Below are 21,355 nucleotides of genomic sequence, written 5' to 3' on the forward strand. Positions count from 1 at the left end.
CCTGACTGTTGCTGTCATACGTCACATCTTATATGATCTTTAACATTTATTTAATCTGTTTAGTCTACTACTGGGCTTGTAATGCATTTTTTTCCCCCTGCATAATCTATTTTTTTTCTTCAAGTTGTTCATCCTTCCACCTAGTTTCTCCTCTTCCACTCTTTGTCTCTCTTCATGTTTGCAGGTTTCTCTTTTTTCCTTATCTTGTAATTCCTTGGCCCACCTGAACTTAATTCCCCAAACAAGCACATCTCTGCTGGAACCTGGGTTAGACTGTTTAGGCCCCTAAGTATGGAAAACTGCCTCAAAATATATAATATGTAATGGAGAAGGATGACAAGCCAAATGATGCATACATCATTGGATCACACTTGTAATGGTGTTATTTTTTTTCTCAGGAAATAAACGCTGCTGTTATTTATGGTTTGTGATGCCTAAGATCCCAGCTGCAGTAGGGATATGACAGCAAAGAGTCAACAAGCAATTGCAGAGGCATACACATTCTAAAACGGAAAGACAAAGTCCCAGATGGCTTTATCATCATCCAGAGGCCCTAATGAAGTTTTTTATCTTTTCTCTGAATCTGAAGGTGTTAAACAAAAAGACTTGATGAGAGAAGGGGAAGAAAGATAGACAATAAAAGCATTATGCTGATCTAATATTGGACTGCATTCACATTTACTCTTGTCTTTGTGGATTTTTTTAATGAGACTCTGGAATCATGCTAAGTTACAGTCCCTCTAGCTTCCCTAGACTACAACAATAATCATAGATTGATTCCTTAGGTTAGCAGTCTTGCCTGCATCTTGCTGCAGATTACCTGTCACCTGAATGACAGACTGTGGAAAAGTAAGCAAAAAAAAAAAGCATCCTGTCAGTTATGTGAGCATTCACAGGCTATAGAGACATAAGATCTCTGTAGGCTGGGTAACCAATTGTTTCCAGCAATTGCATCATAGTACAAAACGTGAACTCCCAGTTCAGCCTTGGGACAATTTCCTTGTGAGGTCACCAAAATTTTGAACTCCTTCCTTTTTTTCCCCTCTACAACTGTTCACTGAGTTGAAACTACATTTTTTTCCAGTATAAAAGAACACTGCACGAAAACTAAGGTTTTCTTATCTTTTTCTAAGTACACATCTCACCTGTCACATGCAGCTTGTAAGGCTTTGCTGATATGCTGTAAAGAAGTACCGAAGACCATGGCATATTCTTACAGACATAAGTGCAAGTCAAATGTGTGTATGGTTCTCATGGGCAGTATTTAATCACCTGATGGAAAAATCTCCATTCCTCAACATGTTCTCCCCAGAGTTAAAGATCCAGTTGGTGTCTCTTACCTCCTTCGTTGTCCTTACTGTCAGTGCAGAGAGTTTCCATGGCTACGTCACAACCTGCTCCCCTCCATCCTGGCTGGCAGACACAGTGCCAGCCATTTTGGTCCAGTGTGCATCTCCCATTGCTGTTGCACAAACCAGGGCAGCCCTCTGTTGAAACAGACAAAGAAAAAGCACAAGTGATTTAAATATTGTAATAATATAAAAAGAAAAGAAAATACAAACAAGGGACACTTACTGGGAACAGGCCTTAAGAACAGCACAAATACTGTAATTGCACATGGAGTGGAACAGCAACATTACCTGGGGAACGTAATTCTTAACAAAGTGGCATCTTTGATTGGCCTGACACTTGAGACACCACTTACCTGTACAGGCAGGAAATAAATGCATCAATCCTCTAAATACCTGCAGGCCAGACAAAATTAAGTTTGTTTTTTTAATTTTTTTTTTCAAAGTAACAAGAGATGAGCGCATAGTGCAAACACAGCTGTGTAAAATGATACATTTTTCTGTGCTCATTATTTGCTCTATGCAGTATTGATTAATTACTGGCACAAATGATAAAGCTCCCTGTTACTACGAACAAATCCCTCCAAATTCTTCGGCAGGAAAATGGGTATGATTTTAGGCAAGTAATAAAAGAGAAGGTTAACTTTATCTGGTCTCAGAGTTGCCGTGTATTCATGTGAAATTACAGTGCGTTAAATAATTGCACAAAGTATAGGCCAGTTTTAATGACTATACTTTATGCCAAAAATACATTCCTTTTCACAGAATAAGCAAAGCCCAGGAATAGTGAAGCAGCTTAGCATCTATTCTAACAAACATTAGGATTCAGGCTGCATACGGATGGGACAGGACCAACAGGATTTCCAACTTAATGTAATAGCTGTGCGTATTTGATTACTTAGGACGGACAAAATGAAATACCATAAGGACCACAATAAACATTGATAGACTGAACAAAAACACGGTAGTGACGTGCTTCAAGACAGATAGCAGAAAGTGATTTTTTGTGACAATCTCCCTAAGGCTTTTGTGCTGTTACCTTTATATCCTATCTTGTCTGCTTTTATGGCCAAGGAGGGAAAATTTGGGAAACAATTAACATAATTTAATATATCCAAAATCGATAATTGTTTTCAGTCTAACATTGCATTAAAAACACAGTTTCTGTCACTTCCTAGTGATGAAATCTGGCATGCAGCCAACATGATCTGTATGAGGATGACAACGCTATAAATATGTAGACTTCGGTGCTCCTTATCTATGACTATGATAAGACACTGACAGAAGCAAGTACAGATATGGCACTAACTATCTTATGAGAAGGTGGCTACAAATCAGATATTTCTGTACACAACAATTTTCTGCAAACTTTCATCCAAAACCCCTAAGTAACAGGGTAAACAATTACTTTTTAGGACACCTGTCTTTGTCAACTAACCTACTGATTCATTTTGGTTAAGCTTAGAGTGGTTTTTCAGAAGTAAGTTGCTTTTTTCTTCTAAAGAATTTTGAATTTACTGACTGTTTTCACCCTTGTAGCTCCAAATTAAAAACATAGAGAAAGGAGTTATAAAGGGTGCTTAACTCTTGTCAAATCACTTTTAGAAGGCAGAGAATCAGGAAAACATCTTGTGAGGAAGGATGGGGATGCTACAGTTATGGATGCTGTGCCATCACGCCAGGCTGAAAAAAAATTAGTCTTCCTACTTTTTATTCTTTCAGACTGCAGCTGCTAGTAGTATCTGTTAATGTACTGAGATCTATTATTTTCTTAATATTTTTCTATTCAACTTATGGAAGACTTACATATATAATTGCAATACTGACAAAGCAATTTAGGAGTCAACTGGGTACACTCAAGACTTATTGTGTGAAAGCCTGGATATTGCCATCAATATTGCCATATTCTAATGAAAAAACACACGGAATAGAGGAAGATACTCAGGGAAAGAGGGGTAGGAATATTTTAAACATTTTTCTAAATCAATTTTTCACCATAACTGAAGATACAAGAATCTTTGCTGTTTCATGTTAGGCTTTTGCATCCTTGAACCTCATAATTCAGAATGTTGCATAGACTATAAAAGATTTTTCTAGACTCATACAAGATACAAGTCATAATTTCCTACAGATTTTCTACATTCAGATAATCAAAAGCTTAAAAGCCTTGGGAATTCTATTGATGTGTCAGAATATAAACACACTCAATATTATCACTTTGCTTTGTTTTCTTAATATTTAGGGTTTTGTAGGTAAAGGTCCAATGACAAAACTAACAAAAAAAAGTTCCAAACAGCAAATGAATACTATCTTCAGTTATTGATTCAGATTAAATCTAATACATGTATACAGTTTGTACATAAATGTATAATTACTGATAAAGTGTTACCATATAACAGAAGCAAAATTTTGAGATGAGTTGAAAGCCATATGAGTTATATATAAACCATGGAATGTATGTAAGAGAAGATTCTTCTGCCCAGACTAGTATGTTTTTAACTATATATTAATATAAAAAAAAAACCAAACCATGTAGATAAAGTAATGTCAAAGAGCAAATATACAGTACCTTTAACTATCTTATCCAAATAGTGAGCTTGAGAATTAAGAAGAAAAAAAAAACAGACAGACATTTCAGAAGTGTCACATGAAACAAGAACTGTTCAGAATTCACATGCAAATCAAGCAGGTGCACCTAACATGAGAGGTCTTACATTACAAAATGAAAATGTATTTCAAGGCTTTTAAAAATGCAAGAAATTCTCTTTTCAGCAAACATCGTCATGAATCAATGAAACTGTTTTAGAAAGTAGGCCTCCAAAAGCAAAAGGGAAGCTACATTTCTGAGACTACATTTTCTTCTGACTTCTCTTCACATGCTTTGATTTTTTTATATAACAAAAATACAATCAAAGCTAGTTAAAAAATTCAATTTTTAGCACAATGTAAGAGCAATTCCTTAGCTTATGAGCCTCAAAACACTAACCATGTGGGAAGATTTTTGATTTGCAGGTCACTCATGACTGACAGCATAACCAGCACACTATCTTAATTCTCAATGGATTAACAGGATTTTTAGGATTTTTTTTTCTGCTTCAATTCAGTCACATTTACTTTTCTGAGCACACAAACAAAGTATGTAAAATAAGCTGTATTGTAAATATGGAGTGGAAGAGGGCATAGTGGGGTTAGTAGCATGATGATCCATTTCATTTTGAAAAGCAGGTGTAAATTAAACTTAGGCTTTAGACGTATAAAAATAAATAGCATGGTATATACAAGAATAGGAAAACTTCTTTTGTAAGTTATGACACTTAAGATTTCACAAAAGATTTGAGGAGGCAGATGGATGAACGACATACAGAGCATAAGATGGATTTCAAGCAGCAGGGCCTACTTTTAATACATGAGACACAGCACAGATGGGCAACATATTCCCTCCTTCCTTCCAGGAAACAGACAGCAACTGCAGTTGTGTGAAAGGGTTTAATGTCATATAGCAAAGCCACCATGTCCATTGGAGGTTACCAAGGCCAGCCACCTATGCCCAAGAAGATGGAAGGCTACAGACCACTGCAGCGGGGACACGCCTAGCAGAGCCAGAAATATTGGATTCAATCCCCTGGTTTTGCTGGGGACAAGGTCTCTCAACTCAGCCCTCATGGCCTCTCTTTCTTTTAAAATCTGACTTTCCTAAATCTCTGATGGATGACAGCCCCTGTCTGGCAAGTTCTCTGCCATTGCTAGGATCCCTTTGGATGGGCAACAAAGGCCTTTCCAGGTACAGCCTTTCCTCCAGTTTGGATGAACAGAAAAAAGCTACTCTGGATTCCAAGGAGGGATGTGATATATATCAGGAGGCGCAGTCACTGCTAGAACTAAGAGGAGGAAATTTTCTAGTTTCTTTTTCTTGAAGAAAGTGTCAGGTGTCCACTACACAGCTCTTTTTTGTTTTTCCCCTATAATGGTAAGGTTAATGCAAGACAAAGTAAGATGAAAACATCAATTACAGAACATTTAGCACAGCAGCAACAAACTAGGTAGCTCTTCACATTAAGCACAAACAAAAAGAAAAATGCTACAGCTACATTTCAGGGTGGATCAAATTCTTCTCTTTCTCATCCAGTATAATTCCCCTTGCTCCTATACAGCTTAAAACATGGTGTAGTATGTGCAGAGGAAAAATCAAGCTTTATTTCATAAAATGAAAGCAATCAGGTCTGTCTGGGGAATTCATCTGTCCACCAGTAAAACATTAAATGCTCTATCCTCTACAAGTGTATGGATAGGTAACAGAACATTAAAACAACCTCCTAGGCAAGTGAAAACAGTCCCTGATATCCCAAGCCCCCCCCACTATTTATCTTCAGAATCCAATCCTCATTTAAAAAATGCAAACAAACAAACAACAACAACAACAACAACCTCCTAAACACAAGAGAGATTAAGAAAATGCTGTTTTAAGATTTTTTTTTATCCAGCAGTCTTATAAGAAGTCTGCTCCAAACCACAGAACTGTAGTGCTCAGAAAACAAATTCTACCTTCCAGCATCCTTTTACTCATGGTCAGTTGACATTAAGGACAATGTTAGAAACTATTTTGGTTAATATGCAGCATTGTAGAAAAACCATAAAGCAGAAAATTAAAGACAAAAAATTGTATAACTTTGCAGTGAACTTTAACTAGCCATGCTGTCTTCCTTATCTTCATGGCACTGCAACTGAAAGAGGAATGAACCTGTGTGGAAATACAAAATACAAGCCCTTCCTCCCCTCTGTATACAGAATTCCAGGTGGGATTTGGAGCACTTCAGTAGGATGGAGCATCTTAGCAGGTGCTCCTTGGCAAGATATTTACAGATCTGGCACATAAAGGTTATCTTACGTCCTTAAAAGGTCTAATTACAGACCAGACAATATACCTACAAGAGTTTTCTTGCAGATTTTAAGACTGTGCCATTTAAAATCTTGCTATTATCTCCAGAAGTAGAAGGACTTCATACAACTCCAAGTGGAAAAAAGAAAAACAAAAATGAAGGTGTAAGATTTGTACATTTTCTAGGCTACTCAAAGCCCAAGAAGATCCAAGTTGCATTCAAAATTCATACAAAACAGAATAGAAATTATGACATCATGCCATCGTGTGTGGGTATTTATATAAATATGTGACAGATAAATGATTTTACAAAGAAATGGTAACAGTCAGGCAAATTTGCATTTAACGAAGCATATTTCTTAACTAGTTAGAACCCTGACTTTTTATGAAAATTTATTTAATGCCTCCCATTAGTTTCCTATCAGAGAGATATAAGTCAGTGTCTTCCTTATTCATATACTACTTTCTCCAGGTATGACAGAATAGCCTAAGAATAAAAGTACATATTAAATCCATTTATTCCAATCAGCTCCTGTTTAAATCAGCATGAGTCACATACCCATTGATTTGATGTTCCTTAATTGGTACTTATAACACTGCTTTATTCTGATTATTCTGTCATGTGGGATTACAATGGTGACATGGTTCTAAATGCTGTATAGCAAATTTATATCTCTATTAGTTTAAATCATTATCTTCCATCAGACATCTTTGCCCATCATAATCTTTGTAATTTGTACACTAGACTGTAACATGCCCCATGTTTTTGTAATGTATATGTAGGCCTGTTACAGTGTCAACTCAATAGCTCAAGAGTCATGAATTACTTTGGTGAAAGAGCAGATTTAACCTCACAGCACCACTGGACATGAAGCAAAACCACAAATTAACATGACCAAAGCCATACTGACTAGGTCAGCCTAAATAAAAATACTTGTTTTTTGTTTAAAGTTTTTTTTTTTACTTTTGACACCTTGAAAGTATGAGTCAAACCCTTGCCTCCTCTCCACTAATACAATCAGCTTTCTCCCTTCCTTACTGCATTACAGCCTCTTTCTCTAAAAGAAAACAGAAGGAGAAAATAGAAAGAGAAAAGAGAACCAAAGTGGGGAAGAAAAGAAAGGAGAGATGATGAAGAAATAACTTCAGTATTGGCAACAATGAAGAATGCTGTTTGCTCCTCTCGGATCAAGCTCTGCTTTGCTCCCTCTCCTCATCTCCCACAGCTCCTTATCGCAGTTCCCGTTCCCTGGTGAATGACTGCCTAAGTATCTCTGCTGCTTTCACAAACTTCATGCTCTCAGATACAAATCCTCTACAGGAACATGTGAAACAGATACCTTGCGTCAGTCACGTTTACACTCTACATAACCTTGCACTAGGTATCATACAAGGAGCCAGCAGGTTTTTCTTGGAATAAAAACTGACCGTAAGTAAACTATGCTATGTTGTTACCATATTGTTTCCCTTAAGCTTTCCACATATTTATCTGTTCGTTTAGTGATAGAAAGTTTTAATATCATCACTTCTTTTCATTAATTTTTAATATTTGTATAAAAGTTTGTTTACAACCCATATGCCAAAAACCCCTGAACACATTAGAATAATACCATGACAGTGGCCATGTCAAGCATCCAAAATTTAGGCAATGATGGGTTTATGGCTACCTGTGCAAGTTTTATACACTTCTTCCCTTGTGAATGTGCAGAGCTCACCGTCCTCATTCAGCACTCATTCTCTCACAAACAAGTAGCTGATGCCCTAGTAGCAGGCACACTATGCTAACCTAAACAAAGAAGCAACAGTTCTCTTTCAGACTTTCCTCTCACCTTCCTCCCCAAGTCACAATTAATTAGCACACTATCTTCATACTACTAGTATGAAGAGAATACATTCTTACCTCATTTTACCAGTAACTAAAGCATAAAAACATCAGAGTGAGAAATCTCCATTCACTTGGCTATAAGCACCTATGATGTGATTCTCTGGAATACTTAAAATTATATAGCATTTCATACACAAACCAACATTTTAAGCAATTCATACATGTGCAAATCTTGCTCCCAGAAAGTGAAGAACAGCCAGATAGCACTTCTTTAAAGTCTGTATTTGTGGGCAACTAACAGAAAATACGTGTTAGAATCAAGGGTGGAATCCAGATCTTCAAAATCATCCTTAACCAGTTCATCCTGTGCACCAGCCTCTTCTTATGAACATTACTTTTTACTCCCTGTGCAGCCAGGCAGTACCAGGGGATGAAATACACACTTTATCAGCGGTTTCACAGGCACTTGCCAGTGGAAGAGAAAACTTACTGCAAGCTTTAGGGAGAATACAATTTGTAAACAAGTTTTGGTGCTTGTTTTGGGGGAACTGGTACAAAACCCAGAGCTGACAGCTCTGATCTGACTAATCTACTCAAGACTCAGTTCATGGTGGTCTAATCCTCCTGACATGGCTACCAGATCACCCTTATTTCCTCTCATTTCCACCCAGCTACAGTTTATTTTGACATTTAAACCACCTTTTGAACATAAAACCACAAATAACCCTTGTAATATTTAAATCTAGCATATCTTATCCTACCCACAGCAGACCTAGGGAATAGCATACTGATTCCTTTAGGTGACTGTTTCCCTCCCAAAAAATGACTAAAAAAAGCATGCATCCATATGCAAATTTGGAGGAGCTCCATGACTCTACCAAAAAAACTCACAGAAGTCCAGAATTCACAAAATTTTAAAGCTACTCTTGTACCCTGTCTTCAGAAGGGTTTGCTCATGTCAAATTCAGCATCTCCTGTAGTGTTTCCTGCCTGGCAAACTTCTTCCTAACTTGGATTTGTTCAGCTGATTATTCTTAAGCACGGAAGACAGCATTTGTTGAATTGCACCTTATTTTTCTGCATAGTCTGTGCTATTTGTTAAAGTAATTTTAAATTCTTGTCCTGTCTTCCAAAGTGCTTGGGGGCAGCAAGCTTTGGTATCATTTGCAAATGCAATTCCTTCTATTCATCACTGAACAGTACTGAAAGCACATGTTCTTCCACTGTAAGCAGCTCATAGTCATCATCCATTCTCTGAGTTTGTAAGAACCTTGTCTTAGACATACCATATGTTCAGAGCATTGCTGCCAATAGAGGAGGATTACAAACACTCTCCCCTTTTGATACTTTTTTACTCCTAAATTTCCCTTTGCCTTTCTTGTAGAGCACATGGATGGAATTATAGTTTCACACAATTTTATTTCTTTTCCTCCTTACACAGGCCAAAACACTGCTGTCACCCTGAACTCACACCTTCTTAATCATTTATGCATTTTAAATATTTGCAGAAAGACCTGACTTCACTGCAATTTATCCTTTGCCAAAATTGCAACCGTTCTTTGCAGCAATCATTTATGGGATTTATATACAAAGGCATGTAAGCATATTATCCTTTAGATTTTTTTGTTCTGGAGACCATCCCAATTTTACTGTAAATTAGGATTTCTAACCATTATTACTGGAAAGCTACATGTGTATTAGAATAAAAGGTTCAGTTACTTTTAGAATGTAGTAGGCAGGAAATTTGTGACTACTGCTAAGATCATAAGCAGTGTTGTTTCCTATTTAATATTAGTTTAGTTGTAAGAGGATTTAGAAGAAAGGGAATATGCCATTAAGGAGTTAAAACTATCCCAACGTGTACAGGCTGAAAAAGTTCAAATGCCCATTTGAATCAACAAACTTTGTGAAGACCTGCCTCACATACAGCTAAAAACCTGACACATTGAGAACTGCATGAAAGATAAATTTAGCTTGAAAACATATTAGGGCATGGATCAGGATGGAAAGCATTTTTGTTTCCATCTTTCTCCCTGACTGAAAGTATTTATGGAATGTGGTTTGACCAGCATGCAACAATACAATGTACAAAAGCACTTACTCTCTGACCACTTCAGCTCAAAAAAGCTGCAAAACACAACATTTAAAATTCTTCACTCAGAGGATTCTGATGCTTTCTGAAAATGTGCCTAACTTGAACTTCACATGTGGTCCTCATTTAAATGCAAATTAACCGATTAGCAATTTAAAGTATGCTAACAGTTAATTTGTATTTGAGATACTTGGTCTTGAAATGTGTTAAGGCCTGACCAATAACTCACTTTTTTTCACAGTACCCAAAATGTGTGCTCTATCTTAAATTCACCTGGTAATTGAGTATTTTTATGGTTACCAAATGTACAAATATTTCCATATTCAAAGCTTGGCCTGGCAAATTAATAACATGCCCTTCAGGCACAGGAAATATAAAACTGCAATTTGTTTCAAGTTTCATTAAATCATATTAAACTGTGATTATCAGTCCTCTGGATGCCAAAAAGTCATCATTTCTTCCTTGTAGGCTTTTTGCATTGAGGGTATAGGTATAAATATTGTTGTAAAATCCCAGCTACAAAGCAGTCAGGTGTTTTGAAACTAGGATTTCACTCACAATACTGTGGTGAACTAATTGATATAGGATATAATTAGTTTTGAATAATTGATTGATTTTATCTGATAAAAACTGTTTGAATGTCAAAGGTCATACCTTCATTCGGATACAATCTTATTTTTAAGATGAAACTTGTATTCGGGTATGATTCCACGAACCCATAACTAAAGGAAAACATAAATTTAGGAATTTTGATAATTAGAGAATATATTCATACAGAAGTAGTTATGAAAATTTGAGGGACAAAAATTTTCAAAAGAATCTTAAAATTTATGAAAAATTCCTGTGCATGCTTTAAGGCAAAATAAATGACACATTAAACCTCTCTGAAATGTGAATATTGTCAGGAAATTAAACTTCCTAGAAAAGTGAGCCATGCTTGGCAATTAGCATCAGCACTGAAATGACAGTGGGCATCATAATACTGGTTATCTGTACTGTTAATGTGCAAACACAGAGGAGATAGATCAAGCCCTCAAACTGTTTTGTGACTTACTCTGTCAAGCCCACGTGTCAAAAATGTATAGTGTAATGATATACAGCCATATCAAGTTTTCTATAAGCATTTCATTTAATTAACTGAAGGAACACATTTGTCTTTACTTGCTCTCTGATCTTATAGAGAGATAAAGTGTTATTTCCCTGCAGTCATATTTGAAATCTGTAGTATAAGGAGCCCTAAGCTAAACACGTGCTGAAGAGAACAGGTGCAGGCCATGCAACTTATTGGAGGAGATTCTGCCTCAGCATTCCTCAACACTTGCTGTACTTCTGTGCTTATGCTGATCTGATCATGGTCACATGGAAAACCAGCACACTGATGCCTTTGTGTTTGTCCCCAGTCAGAAAACCATTTTAATCAGTCACCAGAACAGTCTGTGCTAACAGAAACACTTATGGGAAAGTGCTCTAGACTTATTTTTTTTCATAATTCTGCATATCTAAACCAGATGACATTCCTGATTTTCTGGCTAAAATAAATGCAACTAGAAATTCCTTGCTGAGGAAAACGTATTTTTTTGGTTTGACTGATTTGAATGTCATGCTACTGTATTTCATGCAAAGAAAAAGGTTGAAATAAATAATTTGCTGTTCCTTGTTATTTTTTTTTTCTCAACTAAATTTTAGGGGAAATTCTTAGAAAATAAACCAGTTATATCCCAGTTTTCATTGGGATATAAACATAAGCTGCACACTTCTCAGTGAACCATCACTGGCTTTGATTTTCAGTTCTGCATACCAGGTAAAGCAGCCTCATGTGGCACTCAAAAGTAGCATGGAAGTGCTATCATGCTAACTTTAGCCCTCCTGAGGGATTAATATGAATGCTTAATGGCATTAATCCACATTTAGCTCATTTATGTTTAACGATATGCTTTCCATGCATACATATACAAATATTAATTTTGGATTGAAAGATAATCATTCAACATGACAACAATTAAACAGCTGTAACCTGTCTTGTGTTAAGTAATGGAGCTGCAGGCAAGCTTTATAAACAGATGGTCTTACCCACCCATGCTTAATGTTAAAGACTTTTAAAAAAGAGGTGTTGACAATTCTGAACAAGAAGGCATAGTTTTAATGCAAATTGGAAAATTTGCAATTTAGATTATGCAAAAACTAATTTAGTCTATAGAAAAAATTAGGCTGCATTGTAAAAGTGAGTTGTTACATAGCTCATCGATATAGCAGGTTCCCCACCAACATAATTATTTACTAATTTCATTCAGCTAACAGAGTTTAATGGAAAAGCAGCTGGAAAAGTATTCATATTTATGGTCTTCCTATGACAGTTACCTAATATAGTCATGGTACATGACAGTTATATCACAAAAAATAATAGACTTTCTGAAATAATATCTGTTCCAATTCCACAAAACAACTACTCAGACAGGAGAGGGTCACTGAAGTCATTGCAAGCCGGGACAGAAAAGAAACCAAAACATACGTTATCACAACTCTTTTAGGAAAACTTAATTACAGAGCAAATTTTCATCCAGGCTATCACCTGGGCACCAGCTGTGCATCTGCTGTCTTGTATCCCATCGAGATGCAGGTTGAGCTTCAAGAAATAATATATGGATGCTCACCTCAGACCCATGAATGCCACTTGCAGACCAAATAAACAACTAACAGGTGATTTTCCACAGCTCTGCAGTGAACTGTTGATTTAACCTGTTCTCATGGGGATACAGGAAATTGTAAAACATTACATTAAAACATTTTGGCAGTGACTGCTGTGACAGGACAAGAGGTAATGGTTTTAAAGTAAAAGAGGGTAGATTCAAGCTAGACTTAAGGAAGAAGTTTTGTTCAATGAGGTGGTGAAACACTAGAACAAGTTGTCCATAGAGGTGGTGAATGCCCTAGAAACATTCAAGGCCAGGTTAGATAAGGCTCTCAGCAAATGAGGCTCTCAGCAAATCTAGTTGAAGATGATGCTGCTTACTGCAGAGGGGATTGACCTCTAAAGGTCGCTTCCAACCCAAACTATTCCATGATCCTATGATCAACTACAGTACTCCAGAGTGAAGAGATTATAAGCAACTTAGGTGCCTTAAATTATTTAGTTCTTGAAACATACATTGCCTATATTTAGTTCAAACCTCTAAGATGTTCAATAATAGTACCAAATTTTGAGTTTTGCTAATTCCTATTAGAGTCATTCATCAAAATGCTGAGTATGTACTTCTCTCTGAACATCTTTGATAAAAATATGTGGAAGTATGCATTCAGAGCAAAGGCAGTGGCTCACAAGTGTGGCTGACATCAGGTGTGGTATGGAAGTTGCAGTACCCTGTGCCAAAGAGCCATAATGGAACAGTGGATATCAATATCTTGTCCACCTTACTATACACATTACCTCAAACAAATAGACCTCCCCTCCTCCCTGCCTTATTTAGTCTACTCTGTTCTCTATCAAATCAAAGTATATAAAATACATATGTGTATTATTTCTCCAATCCAGTCTTGTCATCTTCAGCCTTAGGGAAACCCTGATATTTGACCCAGATAAGCAGACATCTGAATTTTTTTCTGAACAAAAAAAGCACAAACCTTTGCAACCACCTACAATTTTTCTTCCCAATATCTTGAAGTATTGAAATAATTAAAAAAAACCAAAACAATGAAATAGGTATCTGACTTAGAGTAATTAGAAATTCCTCTGACTAAGTTCTACTTAAATATTTTGAAGTATATGTAAAAATCGGCATAACTCAAGAAGCAATCTAAGATTTAAATGATATCAGAGAGAAATAAAACTAAGGACCTACCTTGCTTTAATAAGGAGACAGGTTTGGTTTTTGCCTTCATTCTATGTTTTAACACATGTCAACTTACAATACAAACAGTGGGCTAACTGAAAATGAGACTGGACAGATAGTGATCATTTAAGAATACATAAAAACTGTTAGCTGAAGTACAAAATGTTTTTTTGGTACCATTTTGAATGGCATTCATGCTTCACAAAAATACCATAAATTCTTTGATCAAATGAGTTATGGATTCAGATGATTCAGTATATATTCCAGTTAGTGCCTCTGTGAGTAATGCATACACATCTGCTCCGTTTTGCATATCCAGACAGAGATCTGGAGGTCTATTCCTTTCCCAGAAAATGAGTAAAGTGAATTGTCCTTAAGATTTACAGCTTCTTTGGAATATTCCTTTTTCAAAGAAGCTGTAAATTTTGGCTGTTGCACTTCATAGGCCTTCCAGCTAATAGCTGCAACAAAGAAATACATTTGCATTTCTAAAATACTTCACAGTACTGAAGCTAAATGGTTAATGACTTTTAGAAATAAGAAGGGTTCAATTGTTTATTTTTAGACATAAAAAGGGAGAGTGAGTAGGAGTCTTTCATACACATAACACAAATTATGCAAATATTCTGCTACTAAGTAGAGAGTTGTAAATAGCATAAAATGCCTGGGTTACAAATGGAGGTTGACAATAAAAAATTGATTTGCACAGAGAAACATTCTGAAGTCCCTTGTGTTTTGAAATTTATTGCTCAGAAAGAGCTACTACCTACTGTAGGGTAGATGAGAGAAAAGTGAATTGACTCTTCATCTGCCAAGCTAAGGAGGCAGGAATTTTTCCCCCACTATGTTGAAATATTATTGGAAATGAGAAATAAAGTGACCTGGCTTCTCTGTAACGTGAGGCTCCTGAAGAAAACAGCTCTAAAATAATAAATGTAACAGCAGGCTAAAGCCTGCACCTCATTACTTGCCTTGGAGGCTGTAAGGGCAATATAAACAAATCAAACTATCTTTACAGCTGCAGCCACAAAGTAAACACCCATTTAACGAATAAACAGGTGGGAAGACAGACCTGCTTGCCCAGTGCTGAGGAAAAACTTGTTTGTGCTTAATATGTTGGAAAAATTGTTCAAGAGCAGTTCATCCATGTATAACTACAACCCTTGAAATGCTGCCAAGGTCAGCAAGACCAACAGCAGAGTGATCTGCTGAGTAATTGCTCGTTGGCAAGTTAAAGTAGTCAAGGGAAAGGCTTTATCCTACTTCTAAATATTTACTTTCTTTTATTGTTCAGAAAGCAGTTCTCTCTGCACCTCTCCACTCTCTTTGTCAGCATGTTTTCTGAAAGCTCCTCAAAAACGTTAACCCTATTGATTCTCCCTGCAATTCTGCACATGCATCTTGATTACCTCTCCCTCATAAGTTTGAGCAATTTCATTAGTAAATAAAAAGAACACCAAACCAACCAACCAACCAACCAACCAACCACATTTTAAAAATCAATTGTGATTGCTGTAAGAAATAATTCTCAAGTCAATCTTATTACTTTCACACCTGGCTCCCTTCTAAAAAAGAAAACCTTGCCTCATCTTCTGGGCGCAATGATGTGCGTATTAATTGATACAGCTGCAACAGGTCCTCATCTTCCCTGTCCTCAAAGCTCTTAGAACTGCTTCTTGCAAGCACCAAGTACAGCACCATCACCTGCCCCTCAGCCAGGGCTGCAAAATACCTGAGAGCACAGCTTGGGTATTGCTCTTTTCTAGATACTCATGTCCCTGGTACAGCTTAGCTGTGCTAACACATTCAGAGCTAGAGCCCTGCCAAAACTTCCAAGAAAGTTAAAATTCTCCAGGCTCTTTTTAGCTTGTGGCAAAAGCAAATCATGCTACATTCATATCCATCAGCTCCACTGCAGTTAGACTTACTGTCCTATCCTGTTGCTTCAGCTTCATCACCTCTTTTAACCATCTCTCCATCTATCCAAACACAGAACTATGTGGGGTTTTTTACTTACTGGACTTTTTTTATTATTCAGATTATCCATGATTTCCTCATCACTCAGTGCAATGTTTGCCTTTGTCTGACCTGTGGCTACCTCTTTTGTTGCCAATTCAATCCACCTCAAAGTGCTTAGCCATGATTCTTCTCATACTTGGGAGATGTGCCCCATAAATACTTCAGTCACATGGTTACTCCTGTCACAGCCTCTAATGAGCTTCATGCAATGCTCTCCACTCACCAAAGTACAAACCAATCATCTCTTACATGTTAGACCACTGCCAGCTCCTTTGCCTGTGCTTCCTACCTGTTGTCATGCAGAAGTTTTTCTGGGGGTCTATTGAGATAAAAATTGTTTGGATAGGACTCTTCTCCACTGTTACAGACCTGCAGCATCTTGCACAAAGGGGAATTAGCATGGAAGGGAATTTCTTAGCACTACAGCTCCATGTTTCCTTTGTCCACCTATTTACATCCATGATTTCTCATGCTAGCTCACTGTCAAAGCCTGTGTAGCAGAGAAGGATATTCTGCTCTATATGGGACATATGGACTGTAATAACAGGATTAGAAAAGCTCCATTTGGATAATGGTATAGTAGCCTCCAAAGGTTTTCAGGCACTAGAACTAACTTGGTTACAGAAACACAGAAGTTGTAATAACGATGGCTTCTTCTCAACCAGCTGTAATCATCTGCTGTTACATTATTAATACATAAGAAATTTGATAGTATTCTAAAATAGAACATTATGTTGACAAGAAGATAATTTTGGGCAGTTAGATCACATTTATTACATGGTAGAAGTGACATTTTTATGTAGGCAAGTCACTTTTTAGTGCTTCATCTCCTTAAAAGAGAAAAAAAGAAAGAAAAACAATAGGAAGCTTCATTTCCAAAAGACATAAAGCTATCATATAAAAATAGAAAAGCACAAATCAAATAGTATATTTACCGTTCAAAATAAAAGTTACCTCCCCCTCGGTGAAAGGTAGTTAAAGGGAAAAGATTGAAGAGGAAATTCTTCCACCTTCTTTTCATGGCAAACTAGGTATGAAGAACTGATGAACCATTATATAACCATTTCCTTTCTTAAAATACCAACTCTTTTTCACAGACTGACACATGCAAATATTCTGCTTGAAGAAACATTCTTCAAAGCATTACACTTCTTATTCAGACGTGGCCAGCAGCGCCGGCTGTTTGAATTTTGCAGCGAGGACAGGGTAAAGCATAGGCAGCCTACCAATGGTACAGTGCTCTCCGTTCCATCCCTGGCTACATTCACACTTGCCGTCCTTACAGGTGCCGTGCTCGGCGCAGCGGGGGTGGCAGGCCCGCTGGTTGCAGGCTGTGCCCGTCCAGCCCTCCTCGCACCGACACGTGCCGCCCATGCACACGCCGTGCGTGCCACAGTCCGCTGAACAGATTTCTGCGGAGAAAGGGAGGCGGCAAGAACAGGGGAGAGAGAGGGAATATGTTCATTATAAGCGCTAAATTTTAATTCAACATGTGAAGAATAAGAAAGGCAAAATCTTTGAAAGTCAAATCAAAGGAATTTACTGTGAAAGACATTTTCAGGTAAGATTCAACAGAATAGAGAGCACAGAGCTTTATCTCTTTGCTAATGCTCTTTTAGTTGGCCAGCAGACTTTAGCGATGTTTAAGTGTTCACAGCTCTTTCGATAGATTGAAGTAATTTTCAAGCATGCTTCTTTGTGGTCACATATGTCTTAAGAGTAACCTTTTGTATCTTAGATTTTATGGCACACAGACCTACCAGAAGTTACACTGTACTCACAGTGACAAAATGTAACATGTACCTAGATCACTGTCTGTTGTTAATGAAAATCTACTATGACGAAGTTCAAATTAGCAAGGTTTCCTCTCCATACTCTTCTCCCTGCTTTCTTTCAAAGTTAAAATGTGCCATTTCTGACACAGTTTTCATTATAAAGAATCAGCCTTAGTGAGACAAATTAGCACTATGCTGACACATTGACACATCTGTAAAGTATAAAAGATCATTTTACTCTTTTACTTTCAGTAAATTTGTATCAGTGACAGCTATGAACAGTCTGGTTTCAATAATACTTTGTTAAAAAAATAAATCAACATACAGCAATTTAACTTGTCATTTACATATAGTAACAGGATCTTGTATCTGATAGAATAATTGAAAAATATGTTAACAGCCCAAGGTAGTCAGAGGCCAAACAACACATATTAACTCTCAGCTAGTACAAGATGATAATTTACACTGCCAGATTTTGCATTTACCGTTCTGGTTCATTTATTCAGACTCCAGCAAACTTTACTTTTGCTAAGCACAAAACAGAAAAACAAAGAGATACAATACAGCCTGAGGGACTTGTTTAGTTCCTTGGCATAAAGCTGGCTATAGCCACGTGTGGTTCATAGAAATGCTATATTTAGGTTTTTTTTTTTTTTTTTTTTTTTTAAAAAAGGCAACAAGTAGTTCAGTAATAAAAGATCAAAATTATTTTTAACAGCAAAAGAAACTTGCATTCAATACAAGAAAGGTTTCCAGTTTCCTGATCAACAGTGTTTTTCTCCCTGCTGTCTCAAAGCACTGTAGAACATTAAACACAGTATCAAGGAGCTGTGACATTTCCCGTAAGAAACAGCCCAAAACCTTTATGGAGAAAGACAGCTGTAATTTCCTCCTCCTTTCCCCCTCACCAACTATATAGCATTATATATCTACTTTGAATTAAATTTTTGATTAAAAGATGCAAGATGGTTTGATTAACTTCAGAGTCACAAAACATCACTGTAGCTCTGAGAAAGAAAGGTTTATTTCTCTTCAATCTAATCAATTTTTCATTAGGGTGAAGGTGTTTATCAGCTTTTACCACACTAGCTTTGAGCAAGGTGCGTCAATCTTTGTAATGAATTTATTAATTAGAGTTAATTTAATTGAAGTGGAATTGAAGGGCTAATTAACGGACAAACTGCTGATGAAGATAGAGGAAAGCTCTGCTGATTTCAAACCTATAAAACCCTCTGATGGAAATAACTCATTCTTTTCTTCATCTAACAGCTTAACAACATGTTTATAGGTAAGATTTACTTTTTTAGTGTACTTCTCTGAAGGTCATTTTGTACAGCTTCAGCAAATAATCTGGGTGCTGTTACAAACATTCTTCTGTGAGTATGACACACTTGAGATATTTGAGATCAGAAACATTTTATGTTATTTTAATGACAAATTATTCCATGAAACGTAAGTAAAAGATGGAACATAACTGGTCATCAAAAGAAGCATAGAGGATGTGTCAGTAAACAGGGGATCCATGTTTTGCCTGAAAACTAGACAGGGTCTAACACAAATAACCAGTTTTAGTGCTAGAAACAGAAAAGGATTTTTCCTTCTGAACAAATTTCACAGAAGACAACATTTTCTTCTCTATGTCAGTTTTCCTTACGTGTTTGGAACTCTATCACTCTCGTATGCATAAACCATTATGAAGTATCACAGATCCTGGTCAGGAAGTACATTTGTTTTAAAAAGATGGTTCTTCATGAAAAAGTTATATTTATTCATAAGCTGGCACAAACCCAGCTAGCCCATGTGTTCAGTTTTCATTAACAAAATGTCTGAGTTCTTAGATGAACTAGTATACGCAAATACATGTCTCACAGTTAGACATGATTTCTTTTTTGATATGTGGCTACCAAAGATTCTAAAAACTCATATTTGTCAAAAAGCAGCTGTCATACTTGATAAATATTTAGATTCTGCTCTCTGCGCTAGTACCTCCAGTTTTCTCCTTTTGTTTCTAAGCTCAAATGATGGTTTTAATAAGCACAGTTCCATATTTCAAGAAATTCCTCTGCTTCTTCACTCCTACCAACTCCTTCTACCCTGGCAGCCTGCAGCCTGCCTCGAAAGCTGTTTAAGACTCATTCTTGCTTTCCCTTTGCCTTCAAACTTGAAGGCTATCTGTTTTTCAGGAAAATTACCTCGAATTATCTGGGGAGATTCTTAAAATGTGAATGTCCATGGCTTCACTAGTGTAATTTTAAGTTCCTAAGTAGATGTATTAGGAAATATCCATATCATGCAAAGAAACATTCTGAACTTGGCTTGCGAAATACCTGAAGTTACCAGATGAAGGACATTAGCTAAAAGATACAAACAAATACATAGATTTTCAAATCCCTCAAACTCATCAATTATTTTGAACCTTTGAATCAATTTACAGTTCATGCTGAAGTCAACTCAAAGTGATCAATCAGCTCAGCAGGTCAGGTCCTAACACAATAATGTCGTTAAAATGCTGCTATTCAAGACATCAACATTTTATAAAATGTCAGTGCTTTTAACTCTTACCATTGGAGCAATCTGGACCTGTCCAGTTGGGATCACAGGTGCAGCTACCACTCTCTTGAAGGTAGGTGCCATGACCAGAGCACTGGTCAGAGCACATTGTCTTCAGGATTTCACAGTTGTTGCCGCCCCAGCCCGGGTTGCAGTGGCACTCACCGTGGATGCACACACCGTGGCTGGAGCAGGCTGGGTCCAAGCAATCCGCTGCAGGGAGATGAGAAAGATCAGCTTAAACCTGTCAATCCTAACAACAGTAATCAACCATAGGTGCTAACGGCACCTTTGGGCTTAATTCACGTTACAAGACCTTATGAAATAGGCAGCATTGCATCCACCTTGGAAGTAAACATTAGTAGGCTGAAGCTGAGAAGTTCACCTTTCTTTCATTGCAACGAATGAGGAAAAGATGGAATGGACTAAGATCTCTTTGTGCCAGCCTCCCTTCTCTGGCTACAAAGTAAATCACTCTCTGTCATCACTTCTTGCATAGCAGCAATTTTCCTTGCTACAACACCTCCTTTTCACATCACCTTCTGATCCTGTAAATTTTGTGCATGCACATAACTGACATCAAGACAATTACAGGTTACTGCTGAATCAATGGAGAATCTTTACAGGTTTGCTCATTTTTCTGAATTACAGCAAGATTGGCTTTGGGTCTTGGGCAACTCATCTTGGCTCTGACTAATCATAATGTAGTAAGTGTTGGATTCTCTGCAGCACTATTCCCTGGTACAACTGAACCAATCCACTGTTATATAGTTTTGACAGCTGTATAGGACCCCCAAATTGTTTCAGAAATGAATGAGTTGCATACTGTCTATCTGTCTTAATTCACTTGTGCTTTAGATGATGAGATTTAATTTAGCAATTTGACTCAATAAGATGTTACACTTGTAGGGTCAATGGTCTGAAAATTTAATTCCAGAGACTTAATTGCATTACTTCGTATGTGGAGATCAATAAAATCAATTTGTTTGGGGAAGGAAATAGCAGTTTTTACTTCCTAAAAAGAATAGAATGGAAAATGAAC

At 37.0% G+C, this 21,355-nt stretch overlaps 1 protein-coding gene across 21 annotated transcripts in view; it reads right to left on the reverse strand.

The window, feature by feature from the left end:
* TENM3 (teneurin transmembrane protein 3) overlaps positions 1–21,355 on the reverse strand; it is a 594,796-nt gene that overhangs the window by 63,061 nt on the left and 510,380 nt on the right. For 17 of the 21 annotated variants that reach the window (XM_088056014.1, XM_088056017.1, XM_088056013.1 and 14 more), the window contains 4 exons: positions 20,326–20,526; positions 17,215–17,400; positions 3,919–3,945; positions 1,341–1,487 (listed from right to left, as the gene is read on the reverse strand). In XM_088056014.1, the coding sequence (XP_087912140.1) occupies positions 1,341–1,487; positions 3,919–3,945; positions 17,215–17,400; positions 20,326–20,526 (561 nt within the window). The remainder of the gene's footprint in view (positions 1–1,340; positions 1,488–3,918; positions 3,946–17,214; positions 17,401–20,325; positions 20,527–21,355) is intronic. The other 4 variants (XM_088056027.1, XM_088056026.1, XM_088056022.1 and 1 more) reach the window with 1 other exon arrangement.

Source organism: Pseudopodoces humilis, chromosome 6, assembly GCF_049639895.1.
Source record: "Pseudopodoces humilis isolate 2021_Gansu_Grassland_sample_001 chromosome 6, ASM4963989v1, whole genome shotgun sequence".
NCBI lineage: Eukaryota > Metazoa > Chordata > Aves > Passeriformes > Paridae > Pseudopodoces > Pseudopodoces humilis.